We start from the raw sequence: 18,753 nt of genomic DNA, 5'->3' as shown, positions 1-18,753 counted from the left end.
CCTCGACTCGCCCGGTGTGCGCCCCCGCCGGTCCCCGGGGCGCCCCCGTGCCTGGGCCGCGTGCCCACATCCGGGCGCCCCGTACCCGGGTGGCGGGTGATCGCTCCGAGTCCGCCTAGGACGAACGTGGCGCACGCCTCCCCGGCCACCGCGCTGCGTGTTCCTCCCCGACACGTAGCGGGAGTGGAACCTGGCCAAGCAGAAGGATGCTGGCCCCAGCCTCCTGCGCCCTGCCTGTCCCTTGAAATGATGACGTTTACGCGTACGGCATCATTTTTGCTTTGCTCTGCTTTTGCCAAGTTTCGTGTCAGATATCTCTGTGGAAAATGGAGCTAATTGGGTGATAAAGTAATTTTGCACGGCAGTATTCCTCAACTGGAGTAATGCATGGACTCCTTTTACAGGGATGATCCTTTCGTTCTCTAGAATACTTCCCACAACCTACAGATGTCCCCAGGCCCCAGCTAGATGAACACAGGTGCAGAGCATTTTCAGAGAACACTTATCAATAGGAAATAAAAGAGATCTTTTATAGTGCAGGGACTTTTCATGCTAGAAGGTAAACTAGAGGTTCTTAAAGAATCCAGAAGTATAGATTCAGATCTCACCTTAATTGCACAGTGCAGCTCTCATTTGTTCTGTGTAATGAAAATGCCTAATTGTCCATCCTTGGACAGGCCTACAGGAATCACATTCTTTGTGTTCTATTTGATGTTTCTCATCTTTGTATCATGTTTGTTAATTCTGTTCACCACACTTAGAGTTTGAAAGAGAACTCTTAATTTGTACAAGCAGTTTAATTTATTTCTTTACTTTAACTTTGATTTATCACCTGTGTTTGTTGCATACTCCATCTATTGCTTCTGTTCTTCTAGCTTTAACAGGAAATACATGATTTTGGCCCTGAGAGTATAGGTCCCCTATAGAAGAGGCAAAAAGGAAAGTTGATCTAAGGATGATTTATATTCTGTACATATTTGTTCAGTGTGTTTATTTTAAAAGGATGGGCATGAATAAGCAGGACTTAAGAGTGTGGGAAAACATTAGGAATTATAACAAGTTAAATCTTGACAAGGAAAAATACTGCCCTGTGGCCTTGAAAGCAGTGTAATATTGAGAGCTGGATATTAGGAGGAGTGGTGTTGGTACAGGCGGAGGCAAGCAGGAGAACATCTTGTGGGAAGGAAGAGACCCACCTCCCCAGAGTAGGGAGATCTTACAGGGACAGAGGAGAGAACAGACTGGTAACCTAAAGTGGACACGGTTGATGATGGAGGTGCCCCATGGAGGTGCTGATGTTGATCCACAGGCTTCCAGAATATTCTTAGGCTGGTCATATTTTAAAGAATGTGTTTTACAAAGAAGTAGTATTCATAGGGAAGGCACAAGTGACCCAACACAGGGTCTGTCCAGAGGTAGTAGTGGAGCATTTGAGGAAGAATCCGTAGGACTTGATAAACTATAGAACGGTGGAATAAAGTGAAATGAGAATCAAAGCTGAGAACCAGGTAATCCTATGGGTGGTCTTCTAGAAAGGGTTTGAAGGTGGTTATTATTTGTGTCAAAAGCTCGTAACCCCAGACTTGGGTGTAATTGAGTTTACAGGGACGATTTGAACCAACTGGGGCTGTTGAACTTGAGGAAAGTCACTTTGGGGAGATAGAGAGCTGATGCAGGACGTGTATGACCAGAAAAAGCCCATTTAAAATACAGACCAGAATTTTTTTTTTTTTTTACTTTAAAGAGTAAAAGAAGGATAACATAATAATAAGGGGGGCTTACCAAATTGCAGACAAAGTGGTAGGAAATTATCAACGGTTATTGTTTTACATATTGTTATCTACAAGATAGTTTCTCAGGAAAACAAATAGACAAATAATAGTGAGTTACAGACAAAAGAGGTAGATTATCAATAGTTGTTGTACTATACTTTGGTGTCTTCAAAGTGGCTTCTAAAGAAAATAAATAGAGCTATACATGAGTGACCTATTGAATAATCATTAACTATTCTCAATGGTTGTTGTAGGAAACACGTAATAATAAACATGCATCCATTTATGAAATAGGATGGGAACAATACAAACGTTACAGAGTTATGGATAGCTTAGTAGGAAAATATCAGTGGCTGCTATAATACATGGTGGTATCTTCAAAGTGGTTTCTCAGGAAGACAGAGATACTCAAGAAGGATCTAACAAGTAGTTACAGCCTAAGGGTTGTCAAAAATAGCATACTACCTCCTCACCAGTGACTCCTGTCGCTGAGGTGTGACGGCTGGAAGGAAGGCCAGGATTGAAAAGAAGGACCGAGAGACTTGCACCTGTGTCTAGCAACAGGCTGTTTGCTTGTTCCTCCATAGTCATGATTACCCAGGGCTCCTCCATGGAGATGACGGTCTGGCCAGAGGGAGAAGGCAGAGTATGCCCAGGGCCCTCTCGTTCCTGTTGGACTAAGTGGTAGGATGGGTCTGAGCTCTGGGGCCTCCGCTTCAGAGGGCAGACCGATCTCCAGTGAAGACCAGAATTTTTACAAGTGAATAGTGAGAGGTTGATTAGGATTTGATACTGAAAAATGAAAAACTTTAATATATTAAAAAATATAGGTCATCAGTGCAACTGTATGCATTCTTCTTAAAATAATGATGCTCATTGTTCGATGGATGTTTTAGCCTAGCTGACTCAGTGCCACACTGCAGCCTTCATTTCACAGGTCACACTGAGTTTTTTCTTACAGAACTGCCAAATGCTTACAGTTGTTTAGGGCCCTTCCACTCCTGAAATCCTTTGACATTCAAATGATTCTTTTTTGAAGCACCCCTCATGTGGTGATACCTTTTGTAATTCAAAGGTCCAGGGTTCCAGCTCTCACAGTCTCACAGGTTCAGGACTTCGCCTGTTTTTTATTTTGTTTGCTCTTAGTTCGAGTTTTAACAATACCTGTTTCACTGAATCCTGCATTTTTTGCCAGAGGAGCCATTTCCCTTTGCAGGCGATTTGTCCTTAGGACTGTCACTGAGAGACTCACAAAGATACTGACCCATAACCCATGGGCTCTGTGCCACCAAAGGCTGTCCAGCTAAAAAGGACGCAGCAGCTGAAACCAGGAGGGTTCCTGTGTCTCCCTGGTGATAGGTCTGATGCTGTTTTAAAACATGGCAGCTTCATGTAGTACAGTATTAAAGTTTGACTTCTGGTGGCAGATTCTTAGCTGCAAGGACAAGTGAAATTTACATGTTGAAGTCACATTTCCATGTGGTTGACTGCTGACCATACTTTTGTCCTGAATAAAAGCAAATATTTCAGTAAGTTATGAATTGACCTTCATAGGTATTCTTATAGGTATTGTCCTTTATAAATTGTGTCTTTAAACACAGAATTTTTAACACACAATGTTTATTCTTTTTGTCAAATCCTCATGTAACAAAAAGAAGGCCTACAGCAAACACCAGATGAAATAAAGTTTACTAAGTATGCTGCGATCGTTCTTACAGTGCATCTTTGAATTGTGTTCTCCTTTCTCACCCCCATCCAGTCTACCTCTGTTATGGTTGCAATCTAGGATGTCCCCCAAAGGCTCAGCGTGTTGAAGGCTTGGTTCCTAGTTGATAGGCTTTGGGGAAGTCATTGGATCGCGAGTCTTCATGGATTCATAACTTGATAGCATTATTGGAAGGTGATGGAAACTTGGGAGATGGGGCCTAAGTAGATGAAGCTGGTCACTGGAAGGTATAACTTTGGAGACTGTCTAGTCCCTGGCCCCTTCTTGTCTGGTTGTTTCTCTCTCTGCTTCCTGGCTATGGTGAGGTTAGCAGCTTTCCTGTGCCACACCCTTTCATCCTGACGGTGTGCCTCACAGGCTCAGAAACAGTAGAGCCATCCAACCTTGGACTGAACCTCTGAAACCGTGAGGCCTGATCAACCTTTCCTCCTTCGTTAGTGTCAGATACTTTATCACGTTGTTGAAAAACTAACACAACCTCTCACCTCCAGGACTTCTTTCCTATTGACACTAACCTTTTTTTGTTTTCTTCTCTGAGCTCTTAGAGCAAGATCTCATTTGATTTAACTTTTCTTTTAGTTCTCTCTTGCTGTTTCTCTGGTGTTAGTGTTCTTTCTCTACCAATCTGTACCAAAGGCATGGGTTTGTCATGCCTTCCCCTGTCACCTTCCTAGTACTGATGCTTGGATCATTAAAGGACCCATTTGCCTTTTTTTTTTTTTCCACTTGCCTTTAATAGGGGCCTCAAGCTGTTACTAACACTTTCTTTTCTTTGCTTCTTCATTCACTTATCACATAGTTATCATCAGTTCTTTGAAATGTTCAGGTTGGAATCCCTGGCAGAAGTTTTTAAGCCTCGGCATTCTTAATATATCCAGAAGAGGATTTGATGCTGGAAACTGGTGACATCATCATCAAAAGTGGCTTTTAAGAAGTAGTTCAGTTGTTCTGGTGATGAAATTAATATATGCTCTTTGAAAAATATAAGTAAACCTAGGTAAGAAGACAAAGACAATATATGATCTCACTACTCAATAAGCCCCGTTAACTTTTTTGTTTTCTTTCCTCCCATTTTTCTCTTGATGTGTGATAACATGTGTCTTGGTTACTTTTCTCTTGTTGCTGGGACAAAATACCTGATGCCCAAAATTAAGGAAGGAAAGGTTTATTTCACTTACAGTTTGTGGAGGTTTCAGTCCATACTTGGCAGATTATAAGGCAGAGTGGCACATGGCAGAGGGCTACAGCTCATGGTGACAGAACATAGCAAAGCAGCAAACACACACAAAAGGGAGGAAATGAGCAGAAGCACCCTCTTTCTCTCCCTTACATGTGCAAACTATCCACTCCAGAGTGGGTGTAGCTCTCACACCCATAATCAATCAAACTCTAAAAGCCTGCCCCATGGCCACATGAGGCTTTGGGGGGACACCCAGACACAAACCATAACAACATGTTTTCCCTTAATACCTGGTAGACCTCTTTGCACATCAGTAAATACAAATCTGCATCATCACTTTGAATAATCACGTTGTGTTCCATTGTATAAATAACATTGTCTAATTTTACCCACCCTCCATAAAGGACTTTAGTAACAGTATTTTGTTTTTATACACAGTGCTATGATGTACATCCTATACATATTTTTAGTGAATGTACCTTATTATTTCCTAACAGTGAATTTCTGGAATTGTAGGGACAAGAGGGGGTAGCATATTTAAGATGTCCATTTATATTATACTAATACCTCCAGAAATTTAGATTCTCATAACAATACTTGATGACCTCCTTACTTAAATATCATCAAACTTAAATCTTAGCCAATCTGATAGTTGTCAAGTCTTTTATTCTGTTTTTCTGAATAGCAATGAAGTTTATCAACCATTTGTATTTCTTGTTGACTTACAATTATCCTTGCCTATTTTTTGTTCCAGTGTTTCTCTTATTTTATAAGAATGTTCTATATGTAAAGGCCATTTGCCTTTTGTTATAAATATTAAAAACACTTTATCAAGACATGTATTTTTTGGAAAGGATTTGTTGTAAAACCATATTTAATTTCACTGATGGTTTGAGATATTGATGTAATTTGCAGGAAGACCGTATCCATTTTAAGCTCATGTATTTTCATCTTTCCTTTCTATGGATATTTAATATTTAAATCTTTTAAGACGTTGGAATTGTAGTGAAAGATATGATTTATAATTTCACCATCTTGAAATGCTAAAAGATAACTTTTATAAAAATATTAAAATTTATTTAAACATTAGGTAATTAGTACTTTTTTTGCTTTTTATTTAAAGTTAAATTACAAATATTGTTTGTCTTGAATTTGGGGCACATGACACAATATGGGTACTATATTAAAATTTGAACCCCAGTGATTTCTCCCTCGGTACATTATTAATACTTTTTACTCCATATGTCTTTGTGTGTCTGTTTTTTATCCCTTCTACTGGGTTAGAAATTCTTAAGAGCTACATTTATTTATTTATCTATTAGGGTTGGGGACTGGGGATTGAAGCCCAGGGCCTTGTCACTGAGCTACAGCCCCAGCCCTTTTTGTTTTTTATGAGACGGGGTCTCTCTGATTTGCCCAGGCTAGGCTTGAACTTCAGCCCTCCTGCCTCAGCCTCCCAGAGTACTAGCATTACAGGAGTATGCCGCCATGCCTGACTCCGATTCCTCTTTGTACCTCATTTACAGCCACGCGTGAAACAAACAGTGGTTTCTCATCATTTGTGTAGCAAGTCACTGGTCTCTGGGGAAACAGGAAAGTAACAGGCATGTCCCACCCTTGTGACGCTTGCAGTGGGTGGGTTGCCACGCAATGGGTCACCCCAGATACAGCGCCCAGGCCCACTACTGTGATGACCGGACACAGGGACTTGGGAGTTGGGGAGGCGCTGCCGGAGGAGTGTGCATGCTTGTGCCCTGGGCGACTTAGGAATGCCTGCTGACAGACCCTGGATAGGGGCATTGTGTGAGTGCTGAGGAGTGTGAAGCTTTTCAGGGATCTGTGTTTAGTTTGGCTGGGGCTTCAGGGGCATACAGAGATCTTTCGGGGATGGACCAGGCGGGACGGGCTTGCTCAGTGCTCCCCAACACTTGCCGTGTTGCCGTCCATCTTCAGCATCCACTGGCCCGTGAAGAGACTACACAGCTGCTCAGCGCTTGAAATGAGGCTAGTGCCCCTGAGAAACCAAGTGTTAACTTCGTTTTTAGACTTTAAATATGCGTGCAGGGCATGTTGCAGGTCCAGCTTGTGAGGGGCCTCTGTTACTTCCTGAGGAGTTAGTATTTTTCCCCCAGTGAGAGGGAAGGTTGGAGGCAGGGAGTTCCTCTGTGTCCTGTGAAGACCAATGTCGGAACTCTTAAGCTTGCAGGGTCCCAAACTGTGAACCTAAGAAAGAGTCTAGGGTCTCCAAGGGTGGGAATGTGACCATCAACCAGGTAGACCCAAATCTGGCCCCCACAGAGCCAGAGGGGGATCACATGAACAGACACACAGACGCACACACACAGGGTGTTAGAGGATAAGGACGAGTGCAGGGGCCTCACCCTTAGGCCCCAGCTCTGCCTTTTATTAGCTGTGTGGCCTTAGACGAGTTACTTATCCCCTCTGCCTCATCTGTAAAGTGCCCTGATAATAACATCTACCAACTAGGTCATTAGGACTAGATTCATATTTGTAAAGCATTTGGAACAGGCCCTGGCTCATAATAAATACTTACGTAGGTATCTAAAAAAGATGTACATGCTAAGACGGAAAGGTAAGTGATAGGAGGGAACATTTACCATTATTAATTCTGAAAAAGTGACATCTTAGTAAAGACCTAAAGGGGTGAAAAGTGAGCCCTGCAGATGGCTTTTAAGCAGAAGGAGCAGAAGATCAGAGACCAGTGTACTCGAATCCAGGGCCCCCAGTTTGGGTGGAATGTTGTGACTAGCAGAGAGTAGATGATACAGTCAACAGAACAGGTGGCCAGAGCTGCAGGACTGTGGCGGTGGGAATAAAGCCTCTGCATGTAAGTGGGTGGGAGCCACTAGGGGAATTGGATGCGAGAGTAATGTGATCACGGTCTTGAGTGGGAGGGCGTGGGTTCCGACATCAGAGGCAGAATCTGTGCCTGAGAGCATTGGGGCAGCCTTCGAGAGCCCCTGTGGGAGACTACAGGGACAGGACAGCAGAGGAGAGATACTGTGCGGCCTTGGGAAAGGCGGTAAAGAACAGGGACAGGTTTTAGATGGGTTGAAGTTAAAGAAATGGCAGCAATCAATAAGAAATTGGGTATGGAAGGTAAAGTGGAGGCAGAGGCCAGGCACTGCTTTCTTGATTTGAGCAGCTTAGTGAACTCAAGAATGGGACCGCCGAGGAGGAGCAGGTTGAGAGAAGAGAGGGTGGGGATTGCAGCTTGACATGGGTTTCACTGCCTGTGCAAGCTCCGGGTGGAGATACCCGAGAGGCTTGAGGGTGCAGTTCAGGAGAGAAACTGGGGTGGGGAAGTGTTTGAGTTACCAGAAAATGCAGCAGTCATGAGGCTGAGCAGGAGCAGGGCTTAAGTTAAGAGAATGGAATCCAGGCAGAACCGGGGAGGATGCAGGAGCAGACAGGCAGGAGACTGGAAGGATCTGGAATAGGATTCAAGAGTGGAGAAGCACACCAGAGGAGATCAAAGACTGGAGAGGCTCAAAGCGGTCAAGCGATGGCCCTGACCAAGAAAAGAGACTCAGAAACACCCTCTGCGCTAGCAGCTCCTGGCTGGAGGCCCCTGGTCTCCGTGATGTGTGGTCTGGGGGCAGGAGGAGGAGCCTGAAGGGTAGGAGAGACCTGGGGACATAGCACCCCGCAGAGTGCTTTGTGTATGAAAGTGAAGTCTAACACATACCTCTCGAGTCGGTCCTGTTCATTTCATCATTCTGCCTAACTCATACCTCCCTTCAACCTGCTTATCATATAGTAATGAGTTATTTAAAGCCTATTTGATGCCTCGATATTTTGGGGCCATGGGGATGCCTAGAGAGTACCAATTAAGTACCAGACCCTTGGTTTAGGCCTACATTTACAGTAGCATAAAATTAACTTAGAAATATATTGCTCAGAATAAGCCCTTCCAACAATTTCGGCACAAAGGTACCTATCTATCCATTTGTGGGCGATCGGATTTAAGCACACACTTGATAGAGAACATAGACTTTTTTTTTCCTGACTGTGCTGTGTTTGATTTTTTCTCAGTTCCTGGAACAGGAGGATGGTGACTCAAGAAGGACCCCAGCACTGTTGCTGTAACTGTGTAAGAAGTACTGACCCCCACGACATCGCCTGGTCTCTGGCCTTTTTTCAGTATGGGGAGGTGAGTGGTGGACCTAGTCCCTCATGCTGTAATACGTGACATGAGATTTTGGTGTGAAAAAGCAACTCTTTAGTGGGAGAAAAAAAACCTAAATCACAAAAGTGTGGGACGTTGCGCTGCACTTCTGATGAACACTTTGAATCTTCTGGGGCCCAATGGGGCACCTGTCTCAGAGAGAAGGTGATAATGCCTGGTTAGTGTAGATTGCAATTAACGCCTGCACAGTGTGTTCCGCAGGGCATTATATTAAGCACCAGAGATCTGATGTAGCTTCTGAGGTGCAGAGGAGGAGGATGAATGCCGTGCAGTAGCTCTGACCCTCCACGGAGGCAAGAAACCACAAGTGGCAAATCTCATTGGGTCAGCAGGCTAAACCCCACTTCACTGAGCTGTTTTAGTCTAACAAAGCCTAATAATAGTTTTAGCATGCGCATCTCGTTCCTGATATAAACAGAGAAGGAAAGTTTCCTATAGATTTGCAAAAATACCCCAAAGAAGTCTTTCTCAAAACACAGGGTATAACAACACTCCTCTATTGGCTTTGTTATGGAGATGTTGTTAAAGATACTATTTTCTCCTTGTTCAGTCAGCTGGGAGAAATTGCCTTGGTTAAAGGGCTGAGAAAATCTTGCTTCTCCCAAGCTGCTTATGTATTAGTAGTGCATGTTTCTATGACGATGCTGCACACATTTGCGGCCTAGCTCACAAGGAGCAGCTCTGCATCCTCTGTTTCACTTTGCTTTCATCGTCCTTAAACTGGACTTCATTATTGGTGTATCAACTTATCTGACCTACCTTATTCTTACACGCTATTTCTAGTTCTTTTTGGAACTAAGCAGGGTAAAACAGCAGTCCACATAATACTCTCGAGAGAAAGGGAGAGACTCAGAAGGGTCGCGACCTAGGGCCTAATTCTGATTCCTGTCACTTTATAATAATGTACCCAGAAGCAGAATAGCCACGGGGAACAATACTGTTATTCACACAGCAGTGGGCAGAGAAGTAGGATGAACTCAAGCCGGACGTCTTACTATAGGATCTGCTCAGGTCAGGGGAGGCCTCTTGAGAGCATGTTGCTTTAAAATGTGTTTTTTGATATTTCAGGATTGGCATCTCCTGTCTTTTTCCTGCTTCTTGGCATTTTAGCATCTCTCCAGTGAGCTGTCCTCGAATTCTGAATACCAATTTACGCCAAATTATTGTCATTAGCGTCTTGGCTGCTGCTGTCTCGCTTTTGTACTTCTCTGTTGTCATAATCCGGAATAAGTATGGGCGACTATCCAAAGACAAGAAGTTTCAAAGGTAAGAGGTGAACACAGCTATTTCGAGAAGGGATGCTGTACCGTGTGGCCCAGTTCGTTCTGGCTGCTGTAACAGGATACTATGGACAGCGGCTTATAAACAACAGGAATGTATTTCTCATAATTTGAAGGCTGAGATGTCTAGGGCTAGGGTGCCGGCAGCTTTTGTATCTGGTGAGGGCCTGTTTCCTGGAACACGGGTGGAACCTTGTCCCTTCTCACTGTACGCTCGTGTGGCGGAAAGGGGCAGGGGAGCTGTCTGGGCTCTTACCCGTCAAGGTCTGATCACCTCCCAGGCGATAATATTGCGGTGATGATTTGGTTTTTCACAAGTGAATTTGGCGGCGGGAGCACGGGTGTTTCAACACAGCACTGTCATTTCGTGGCTTCAGGGTATTTGCCGTTAGGCTGGAACATAAGGAGCACATGGTTGCGGGAATCAGATTCTGTACCACCACGTGGCATAAAAGCCAAACGGAAAGAGGCCCTTGAATAATTACCTAGATGGAAGCAGCGCCTCTGTAGTGTTTTAAGCTGGGCTTTGAGTAAACTTGTGCATTTTGGAGAGAGTTTGCTTTTTGGGGCCCGTGTGAACTTCTGTCCAGGAGTAATGAGTGTGTGCTTGATTTCGAAGATCTTCATCAGCATCACCTGCTTCATCTCCTTTCCCTGCTTCTGGCCATGAGGAACGGTGCGGCCATGCTCCAACAAAGCTCAGAAATCTCGGTTGGCATTTGTGTATTGCAGTTTCTCTGTCATTTAAGTGTAGGGTGACATTTCATCTAAGTAAAAGCACTGTGTTTTGCTACACCAGGTACTTGGCCCGAGTCACAGACATTGAAGCCACGGACACCAACAACCCGAACGTGAACTACGGTATCGTGGTGGACTGCGGGAGCAGCGGGTCCCGGGTCTTTGTCTATTGTTGGCCAAGGCACAATGGCAACCCTCGTGATCTGCTGGATATCAGACAAATGAGGGATAAAAACCGAAAGCCAGTGGTGATGAAAATAAAACCGGGTATGTGAAGCGGAAGCGTTGGACCCATGACTTACGTTCTGTGCAGTCTTTCAGTCCTCCTCTCTCTCTCGGCACTGTCTTAACCCCGCCTCAGAGCTCGCAGCAGGACCTCGCAGGTCTCCTGGTTTCACTTCGGTTTTCCTCTTCTGTCCGTGTTATATGTTATATAGGGAGACCAACACCTTGACCAGGCATCCAAAGGCCACATCTTTCTGTCCTCTGTAGCATTTGTCACAGTGCTTCACTCTTGGTGTCTACCTCCACGTTTGCTAGTTGGCATTCATTGTGGGTAGGCTTTTGCTATTTGGTAGCCATTTTTCCCTATTCTTAATGACAAGGCAATTTCAGCTAACTCATGAAGATCTGTAATCTGATACCTTGATATGTATTTGTGGTTTTTACAAATTGTCTTAAAATATTTCTGATCATCTAGATTATTTAATAAGGGTGACCGTAGAGCTTAAAAGAGATAATATAATTATGTGTAGTTTTTAAAGATAATATCATTTCTTCACTAGTGTGACATGTAAAATTGAGGCTTGGCTCCCTTTAGGTAATTTAAATGAGTGGTTCTCACCCAAGTATCATTACCATTTCCATGGATGGCAGCTTTCTGTCCGGAGCATTAGGATAGAGACATCAGGAATACCTGGAAATGACTTTGTGTTGAAAGTGAGCCAACAACCTTAAACAGTGAGCTATAGATCTTAATAAAGATACAGAGCTTTTAGTTTATCTTACTGTTGTAGTAATAGGTAAATTTTTTTTTTTTTTTTAAACCGGTAAAATGTTAAATCCAGACTACCGCTAGAGATATAGCTTGGTGGCACAGCACCTGCCTGGCAAGTGCAAGGTCCTAAGTTCGATTCCCAGTACCAAAGAAAAAAAAACTTCAAACGATATGAGGAAATCACATTTTAAACTATTAGAGAAAAACAAAGAAGTGATAAATGTTTGAGGAGATCAAAATGCTAATTACTCCAATTTGATCATCACACATTTATACATATATCAAATTATCACATGGTATCCCCAAATATGGACAGTTATTACATGTTGAGTAAAAATTTTTTAAAGGAATATTGATAAATCTTTATTACTATAGCTTATTATGCCCCATTTCAGAAATATAGGTAATATCAAAGTATATTTCCATGAACAAAGACTAATTTTTCTTTAAGACTTAGCAAATGACTTTTAATTTTCTATTTTCCTACTCCTTAAGTTTGTACCAATCTAGAAACATTTTCAGGGTTAATGTTGATCAAATAAAAACTTACCACAAGACCGATAAAACTCGACAGAGCACCTTGCATTACATTTAGCCTTTCATACCAGATTCAGTTGGGAATTAAACACTTCTCATGGAGTAAGATGAAAGTGTTCACACCTTGGAATTGTCCTTCTGACACAAAGGGACAGCTGTGCCATCCCAGAGTACACCAGGACCTCAGTACAATCTGCCTTGACATGGCACTTGCCATACAGAGTGCTCAGGGTGGAAATCAAAGTGCTTTTCATAACACTTCTCTGTCTTGAAGCCTGGGCACCTGTGTTTGTAGCAGGGCTCTAGAAATTTGCTTAATGGATTCTAGCTAGTTTGGGAGTTGGTCGCCATTGAAATAGTATTGTATATTGTGCAAAAGACTTGTCTTTTGGTCCATTTTCTTCAGATCCCTTTGACAAACCACTTCATCTTCCTGGGCCCACAAGCTCTTACTCGGTGAAATAAGGAACTTCGGGCTTCCAGAGTCCCTTCATTTTTACTCTTGGAGGCTGTGTGACAGAGTCTCTCACTTACGTCAGTGAGGGTGGACCTTTTAGAGCCTTCAGCGATACACACCGCCCACTGTGGTACATGCCGTGGTTCACCAACGCTGACTCACCTGCTCATTCAACAAACATTTGCCAGGCACTGTGTTGGGTGCAGGGAATATAAATTCATTTGAACAAGACTGTGTGTGCCCTTAAGAAACTTGCAGTGGTAGTGAGATAGGCAGTCAAGTGAGTGATCTTGCTATGGTGCAGTGAGTGTAACCAGCAGGGCTGGGGAGTGTGGGATGCAGCAAGAGCTCACCTCTGTTGGGCTTCTGTTGGGATGACGCCATGGAGGGAGGAGCTGAGTTGCCATGGAGAAGTTAGCCAGGTGAAAGCGGGAAAGAGAAGGCTTTTCCCGGGGGGTGCACAGGTCCTGGTAGGGTGATCTGTGAGTTCGGTGTAGCTGCCAGTGAATGGGAGGAACTTGACAAGAGATGAGGGTGGGTGGGTGTGTGGGCCAGGCGGTGCTCCTCTAGAGTTGAGCTTTGTCGGGAGGGCACTGAGGAACCACAGAAGTGTGAGTCAGAAGCTGAAAGAAAGCATCTTTGCGTAGGGAGTGGCTGAGGCTGTTGGGTAGGACCTGTTGCACAAGACCAGCAGAGGGTGGCGATGTCCAGAGAGATGAGAGTGAAGTAAAGTGAGAGGACCCCAGGAGGGGATCTATGAAAACCTGAATGCACGTTGGGGCCAGGAAGAGGGCAGTTACCCAGCAGGCTGACCCAGCGGTAACAGGCAGCAGGGGCAGGTGTGGAGTTCGAGCTTGGGGACGTTGCATTTTGGTGGATGTGTGCAGGGGACAGTCAGCACCTGCAGGTCTGAGGGCTGGCAGTACGATGTGGAGACCCCTGGCTTGACAGTGCTGCGGCAGCCATGCGAGAACGTGAGCTTCCAAGGAGGAGCGATCTCTTTTGTGGCAGGAAGCGGTTGATGACAGGAGAGGCATGTGAGTGACCGCTCAGGGCCGAGCAGTGAGGAAGAGAGGGGCAGGAGTGCTAGGGGAAGAGAGTAGAGCTTGGCTTTGTGCCAGCCTCGTCCACTGAAGAAGCCTGCTGCATTCGCGGAGAGCGCCGCCTGCTGACCACATGTCCTGCTTCTCTAGGCATCTCAGAGTTCGCTACCTCTCCAGAGAAAGTCAGCGATTACATTTCTCCCCTTCTGAACTTCGCTGCAGAGCACGTGCCACGAGCAAAACACAAAGAGACACCGCTCTACATTCTCTGCACGGCCGGCATGAGAGTCCTTCCCAAAAGGTGACCCTCTGCACCAGAGCCAGGGCCGCCTGTGCTCTTCTGCTCTTCTGTCTCCCCACCCTGCCCTCCTCCACCAGCACCATCATCATCACCCATTGCCGCCATCATCAGAAGCAAGAATCCAGGATCCTGTCTGCACATCTAGACCAGTCCCAGAGCTGTTCCCGCAGCCACAACCCACCAAGTAGCATTTAATGTACTTGGTTATGTATCATAAATGTATCATTTTTAAAATAATCTGTTTTACTATTTCAGGAACATGTGTAGTTATAGTTCTACATCTAGGAATCAAATAATTCACACAGCCTGATATTCTGAAAAATCATTCCTAAAATAATATTTTCAATGAATTGTTCTAGTTTTAAAAGAAGCTATCTTAGCCTAGTGTGTGGTTGCACATACCTTAACCCCAGCTACTCAGGCCGCTAAGACAGGAGAATCTCAAGGCCAGCCTGGGTAACCCAGCAAGATCTTATCTCAAAATAAAATGAAAAAAATGTACTAGGGTTGTAGCTCAGTGGTAGAGCACTTGCTTAGCATGTGCAAGGCCTGGATTCAATCCCCGGTAATGCACACACACACAAAAAGTACTATTTCATGTAGGCTGTATCAGAGCCATAAGAATTGTGTTTTTTCTTTTCAAAATACAAAAACTGGGGCTGGGGATTTAGCTCAGCAGCACAGCATCTGCCTGGCAAGCGTGAGGTTGTGAGTTCAATTCCCGGTACCAGGAAAAAAAAAAAACAACAACAAAATAGAAAAATTGAGGATGTGCTATTTTGACACGTAAATTTTGGGTTGCCTTACAGCCAGCAGAAAGCCATTCTGGAAGACCTCCTGACTGACATCCCTGTGCACTTTGACTTTCTGTTTTCTGACTCGCATGCCGAAGTTATTTCAGGAAAACAAGAAGGTTGGTGTATTAGCCTTCAGCTTAAAATCTGGGGAGCTATTCCTTTAAATCCTCCCCAGTGTGCACTGTATCAAATTATTCTTAATGTAAGATTTGGGAAATCATATTCTTAAAATATAATTTTTGAGTGATTAAATGAGTTTCTTATATGCCTTTATTACTGAAATATTTAAGTCATTAAAAAATAACAGAAATAACAGTTGACCTTCCCAGCATTTAGGGAACATACTTTGAACTCACGGTGATGGAAGAGGTTTGTGCTCCTGGTCTAACTGCATGACTTGCTGGACTGGGACCACTGTTGAGCTGTTGGACGCTCCTGACTTACTCACTAGCCAGGGGAAATTCTCGAATTCGTTCTGTCTTCAAAGAAGTTGATTCTGCTTGAGAATTAAATGATAAGTCAGTAAAATTATTTGGGGCATAGCTTGGTAGAAATGGAGACCTAAAAGTAAAGTCTTTTAAGTCGTCTGTCACTTCAGCACGTACTTCCTCTGTGAAAGGCCCTGCAGAGCGCACCAAAGCTGGGAACAGCCTTTCAGCCACTCACAGGCCAGTGAACAGCACAGAACTGTAAGAGTCTTTGCAGGAGCCAAAGGAAGATAAGGGAAATGTTTTGTGGGGATTGGAAAGAGAGGCATTTCTTCCCTGGTGGAGATCGCCATTTGAGCTGTGCCACTGTGCCGCAAGGGGTAGTTGTAAATGGACCACACAAGGGGGCGAGGCTGGGCTCGGAGGCCAGGAGCGCCATTCCAAGCAGAAGAAAGGACTGAGTCAGTTCAGGGCAGTAAGGACACCGGACAGAGCGTTTGCCTGAGGGACGGCCTATAAGAAAGGTGGTGGTAATGTCACAAAGCGGATCAGTGTTGAATTGTCAGCCCACAGGTTTATTTAAACTTTGTTCTGTAGATCAGCCCAGTGGCAGAGGACAGAGAGGGCTGCCAGGAGAGGGTAGGACGCCTCTGCTCTCTGAAATGACGTGAATCAGTGTGGCAGTGAAAAGTGGGTAAAAATCAGGGGTAGGAAATGATGCAGAAGTGGATCAGAGTTGGCAGCTGAGTGTGAGGAATAGCAGAAAGACCAGAGCAGAATGTAACTACTTTAGAGTTTATAGAACCTTGCAATTGGTAGGTTTAATTCCCTACAAAAATGAAACTTCATCAAAAGTTTAAAAGATGTGATATTTTGAAACAACCCTGAAGTTTCAAAAGAAAACAAGCACCTGAGGAATTATCTTTTCAACTTCTATAAATGCCATAAAACTATAAATATCAAAATTGAGAGCCAGGAATGGTGGCACAGGCTAGAAATCCCCGCATTTGGGAAGCTGAGGCAGGCGCATTGCCAGGCGTTCGAGGTCAGCCTGGGTTGCATAGTCAGTTCAAGACCCAGCCTAAACTACAAAGCAAGACCCTGTCTCAAAAAACAAAACAAAATATAAAAATACTAAAAATTTGAGAGTTCTTGGAAACTACTAGGAAAAAATAATAAGAAATGTGCTATTTGGTGATGTTTCCCAGGCCAGAGATTAAAATACATGAGGCATTTGCACAGACTGCATTGATAAGAGTTACACAAAATGTTTCAAACCCCAATTTTTCATATTTGGACCCTCTCCATTGCCTGTAGGTGTGTATGCATGGATCGGCATTAATTTTGTCCTTGGGCGATTTGAGCATATTGAAGAGGGTAAGTGTCTTGCTTCCAGCTAATGTGTCTAATTAGAAGTTGTGGTCAGAGCCGGAAAGGGAACTAAGTCTGTGACATGGGCGCTGTGTGGGAGCAGAGCAAGAGGAGCCGCTGTTCAGCCTCACTCGTGTTGGGCAGAGCAGGCAGGGGTTGCCCTCACGTGTTTGAAACATCCCTTGGAAAGCGCAGCTACCCCAGGAGAGCCAGGTCCTGGCTTTGTCCCGCTCCTACAGGCGTTTCCTGCCTCCGCAGATGATGAGGCGGTCGTGGAGGTCAGCCTTCCTGGCAGTGAGAACAGTGGGGCCATCATCCGTAAGAGAACAGCAGGCATCCTCGACATGGGCGGCGTGTCCACTCAGATAGCGTACGAAGTCCCCGAAACTGTAAGCTTTGCCTCCTCACAGCAGGTTACTATCTGTACAAATTGCCTTCTGTTGGTTTGGTTTTCATTTAACATGTCTCCATCCATTTTTTTTTGTTTCGTTTCCTGAGTCTGACACATCTTTACTGTGCTTGCCGAGGTACCGCCTTCTCAACCCAGGAGAAAGGAGGCAGGAGGACGAGGCAGGCCTCTGCCAAGCCTCAAGATGGCCTTGTGCCTTGAGACCGGCTGGTTTGTTTTCGGAACTTAGTTTTTCTTTGGTGTATCTTGTCAGTTGCATGCTTGAGTTTTTGCTTATATTATTATCTCTTCAGTCACTTCTTTTCTCAACAAGGTTTGAAAAACTTAATACAGTAGCATCAGGTTTTTTAAGTTGTCACTGGGGAAAATACTTTTTTATTTTTTATTTTTTCCATGCCTCAGTCAACCTCAGACTTTTCTGGAAAGGATCGAGGTTGGTGTCCACTGAACCCAGGGCTCAGTCTCTCTTTTCTCCACCCGCTGCTTCAGTGCTCTGTCACGGGCTGTGGTCGTCAGCAGGCCAGGCATCCTGCCTTGCTGTGTGTCTCTATGACTGTTTTTGTCCAGCTGTAAATTAGAAGCCTGGTGTCCTGCATTGTCCCCCAGGAGGCAGGAACACGGCACAGTGTGGTAGCTCACAAGCTGTGGAGCAGGAGGGGCCTAGGTGGTATCATCATCCTGTCCCTCAGTAGCTGTGTGGCCGTATATAAGTCACATACCTCCTTAAGCCAGTTTCTTCCTTAAATAGGAAGGAGAGCCCCTACTGCAGAGGTCGTTCCACGCTTGTGAGATATGCGTGTAATATATCTTAATGCACTGCAACCAGGCACCTAGGATTGCTCAGTAGATGTTACGCGTGTCTACTAAGCTCCTTGGAAAAACGCTTCATAAATTCAGGTATTAGAATATGTATTTCCGGGGCTGGGGATTTAGCTCAGCGGCAAAAGCGCCTGCCTGGCAAGCGGAAGGTCATGAGTTCGGTTCCCGGTACCGGCGAAAAACCAAAAAAAAAAAAAAAAAAAGAATAATATGTATTTCCTACTTTCCATTCCAGACATGACTATACAAATTATTATACTCTGTAAAAAATCATATTTTCCCTCCTTAATATAAAGTAACAAGCATACAAAGGAATTTGAGGGAAAAACTGAAAAGCAAACATTTAAAATTTCCCATAGATTCATTGTCCAAAAAAAATTATTAGAATTTTGATAAGTTCCTTTTCATTCATTTTTTTCCCTATTTGTAGTTTTTTAAATATAGATACAATTTTACTCTTTGTATGTTTTTTTCTATCCTTATTTAACACTGCGTAAACATGTTTCTCTGTGAACCACTGGTTACTATAATTAACTTAATATTCCTTGGTGTCATACATTGTGATGACATCTCTTTGTTTTAATCATAGAATTACAAAGATTATTTTTGTGTATAGAGAAGTTTCTGTTATTAGGTTTATTTCTACAGCTTAGAATTTAACACATTTACAAGTTCAGAGGGTATGAAC

General features: G+C 44.1%; 1 protein-coding gene across 2 annotated transcripts in view; it reads left to right on the top strand.

The window, feature by feature from the left end:
- Positions 1–18,753, top strand: part of Entpd4 (ectonucleoside triphosphate diphosphohydrolase 4) — a 28,412-nt gene that overhangs the window by 343 nt on the left and 9,316 nt on the right. The window contains exons 2-8 of one of the 2 annotated variants that reach the window (XM_005373701.2): positions 8,735–8,852; positions 9,957–10,154; positions 10,968–11,173; positions 14,091–14,241; positions 15,051–15,154; positions 16,784–16,843; positions 17,096–17,226. In XM_005373701.2, the coding sequence (XP_005373758.1) occupies positions 8,845–8,852; positions 9,957–10,154; positions 10,968–11,173; positions 14,091–14,241; positions 15,051–15,154; positions 16,784–16,843; positions 17,096–17,226 (858 nt within the window). In that variant the 5' untranslated portion in view covers positions 8,735–8,844. Of the gene's footprint in view, positions 1–8,734; positions 8,853–9,956; positions 10,155–10,967; positions 11,174–14,090; positions 14,242–15,050; positions 15,155–16,783; positions 16,844–17,095; positions 17,251–18,753 lie in introns of both variants that reach the window. The other variant, XM_005373700.2, reaches the window with a different exon arrangement.

This window comes from Chinchilla lanigera, unplaced genomic scaffold (assembly GCF_000276665.1).
Source record: "Chinchilla lanigera isolate Chin_1 unplaced genomic scaffold, ChiLan1.0 scaffold00002, whole genome shotgun sequence".
Classification (NCBI taxonomy): Eukaryota; Metazoa; Chordata; class Mammalia; order Rodentia; family Chinchillidae; genus Chinchilla; species Chinchilla lanigera.
The sequence above is the reverse complement of the archived record's forward strand: the minus strand, read 5'-3'. Positions and strand labels throughout refer to the sequence as shown.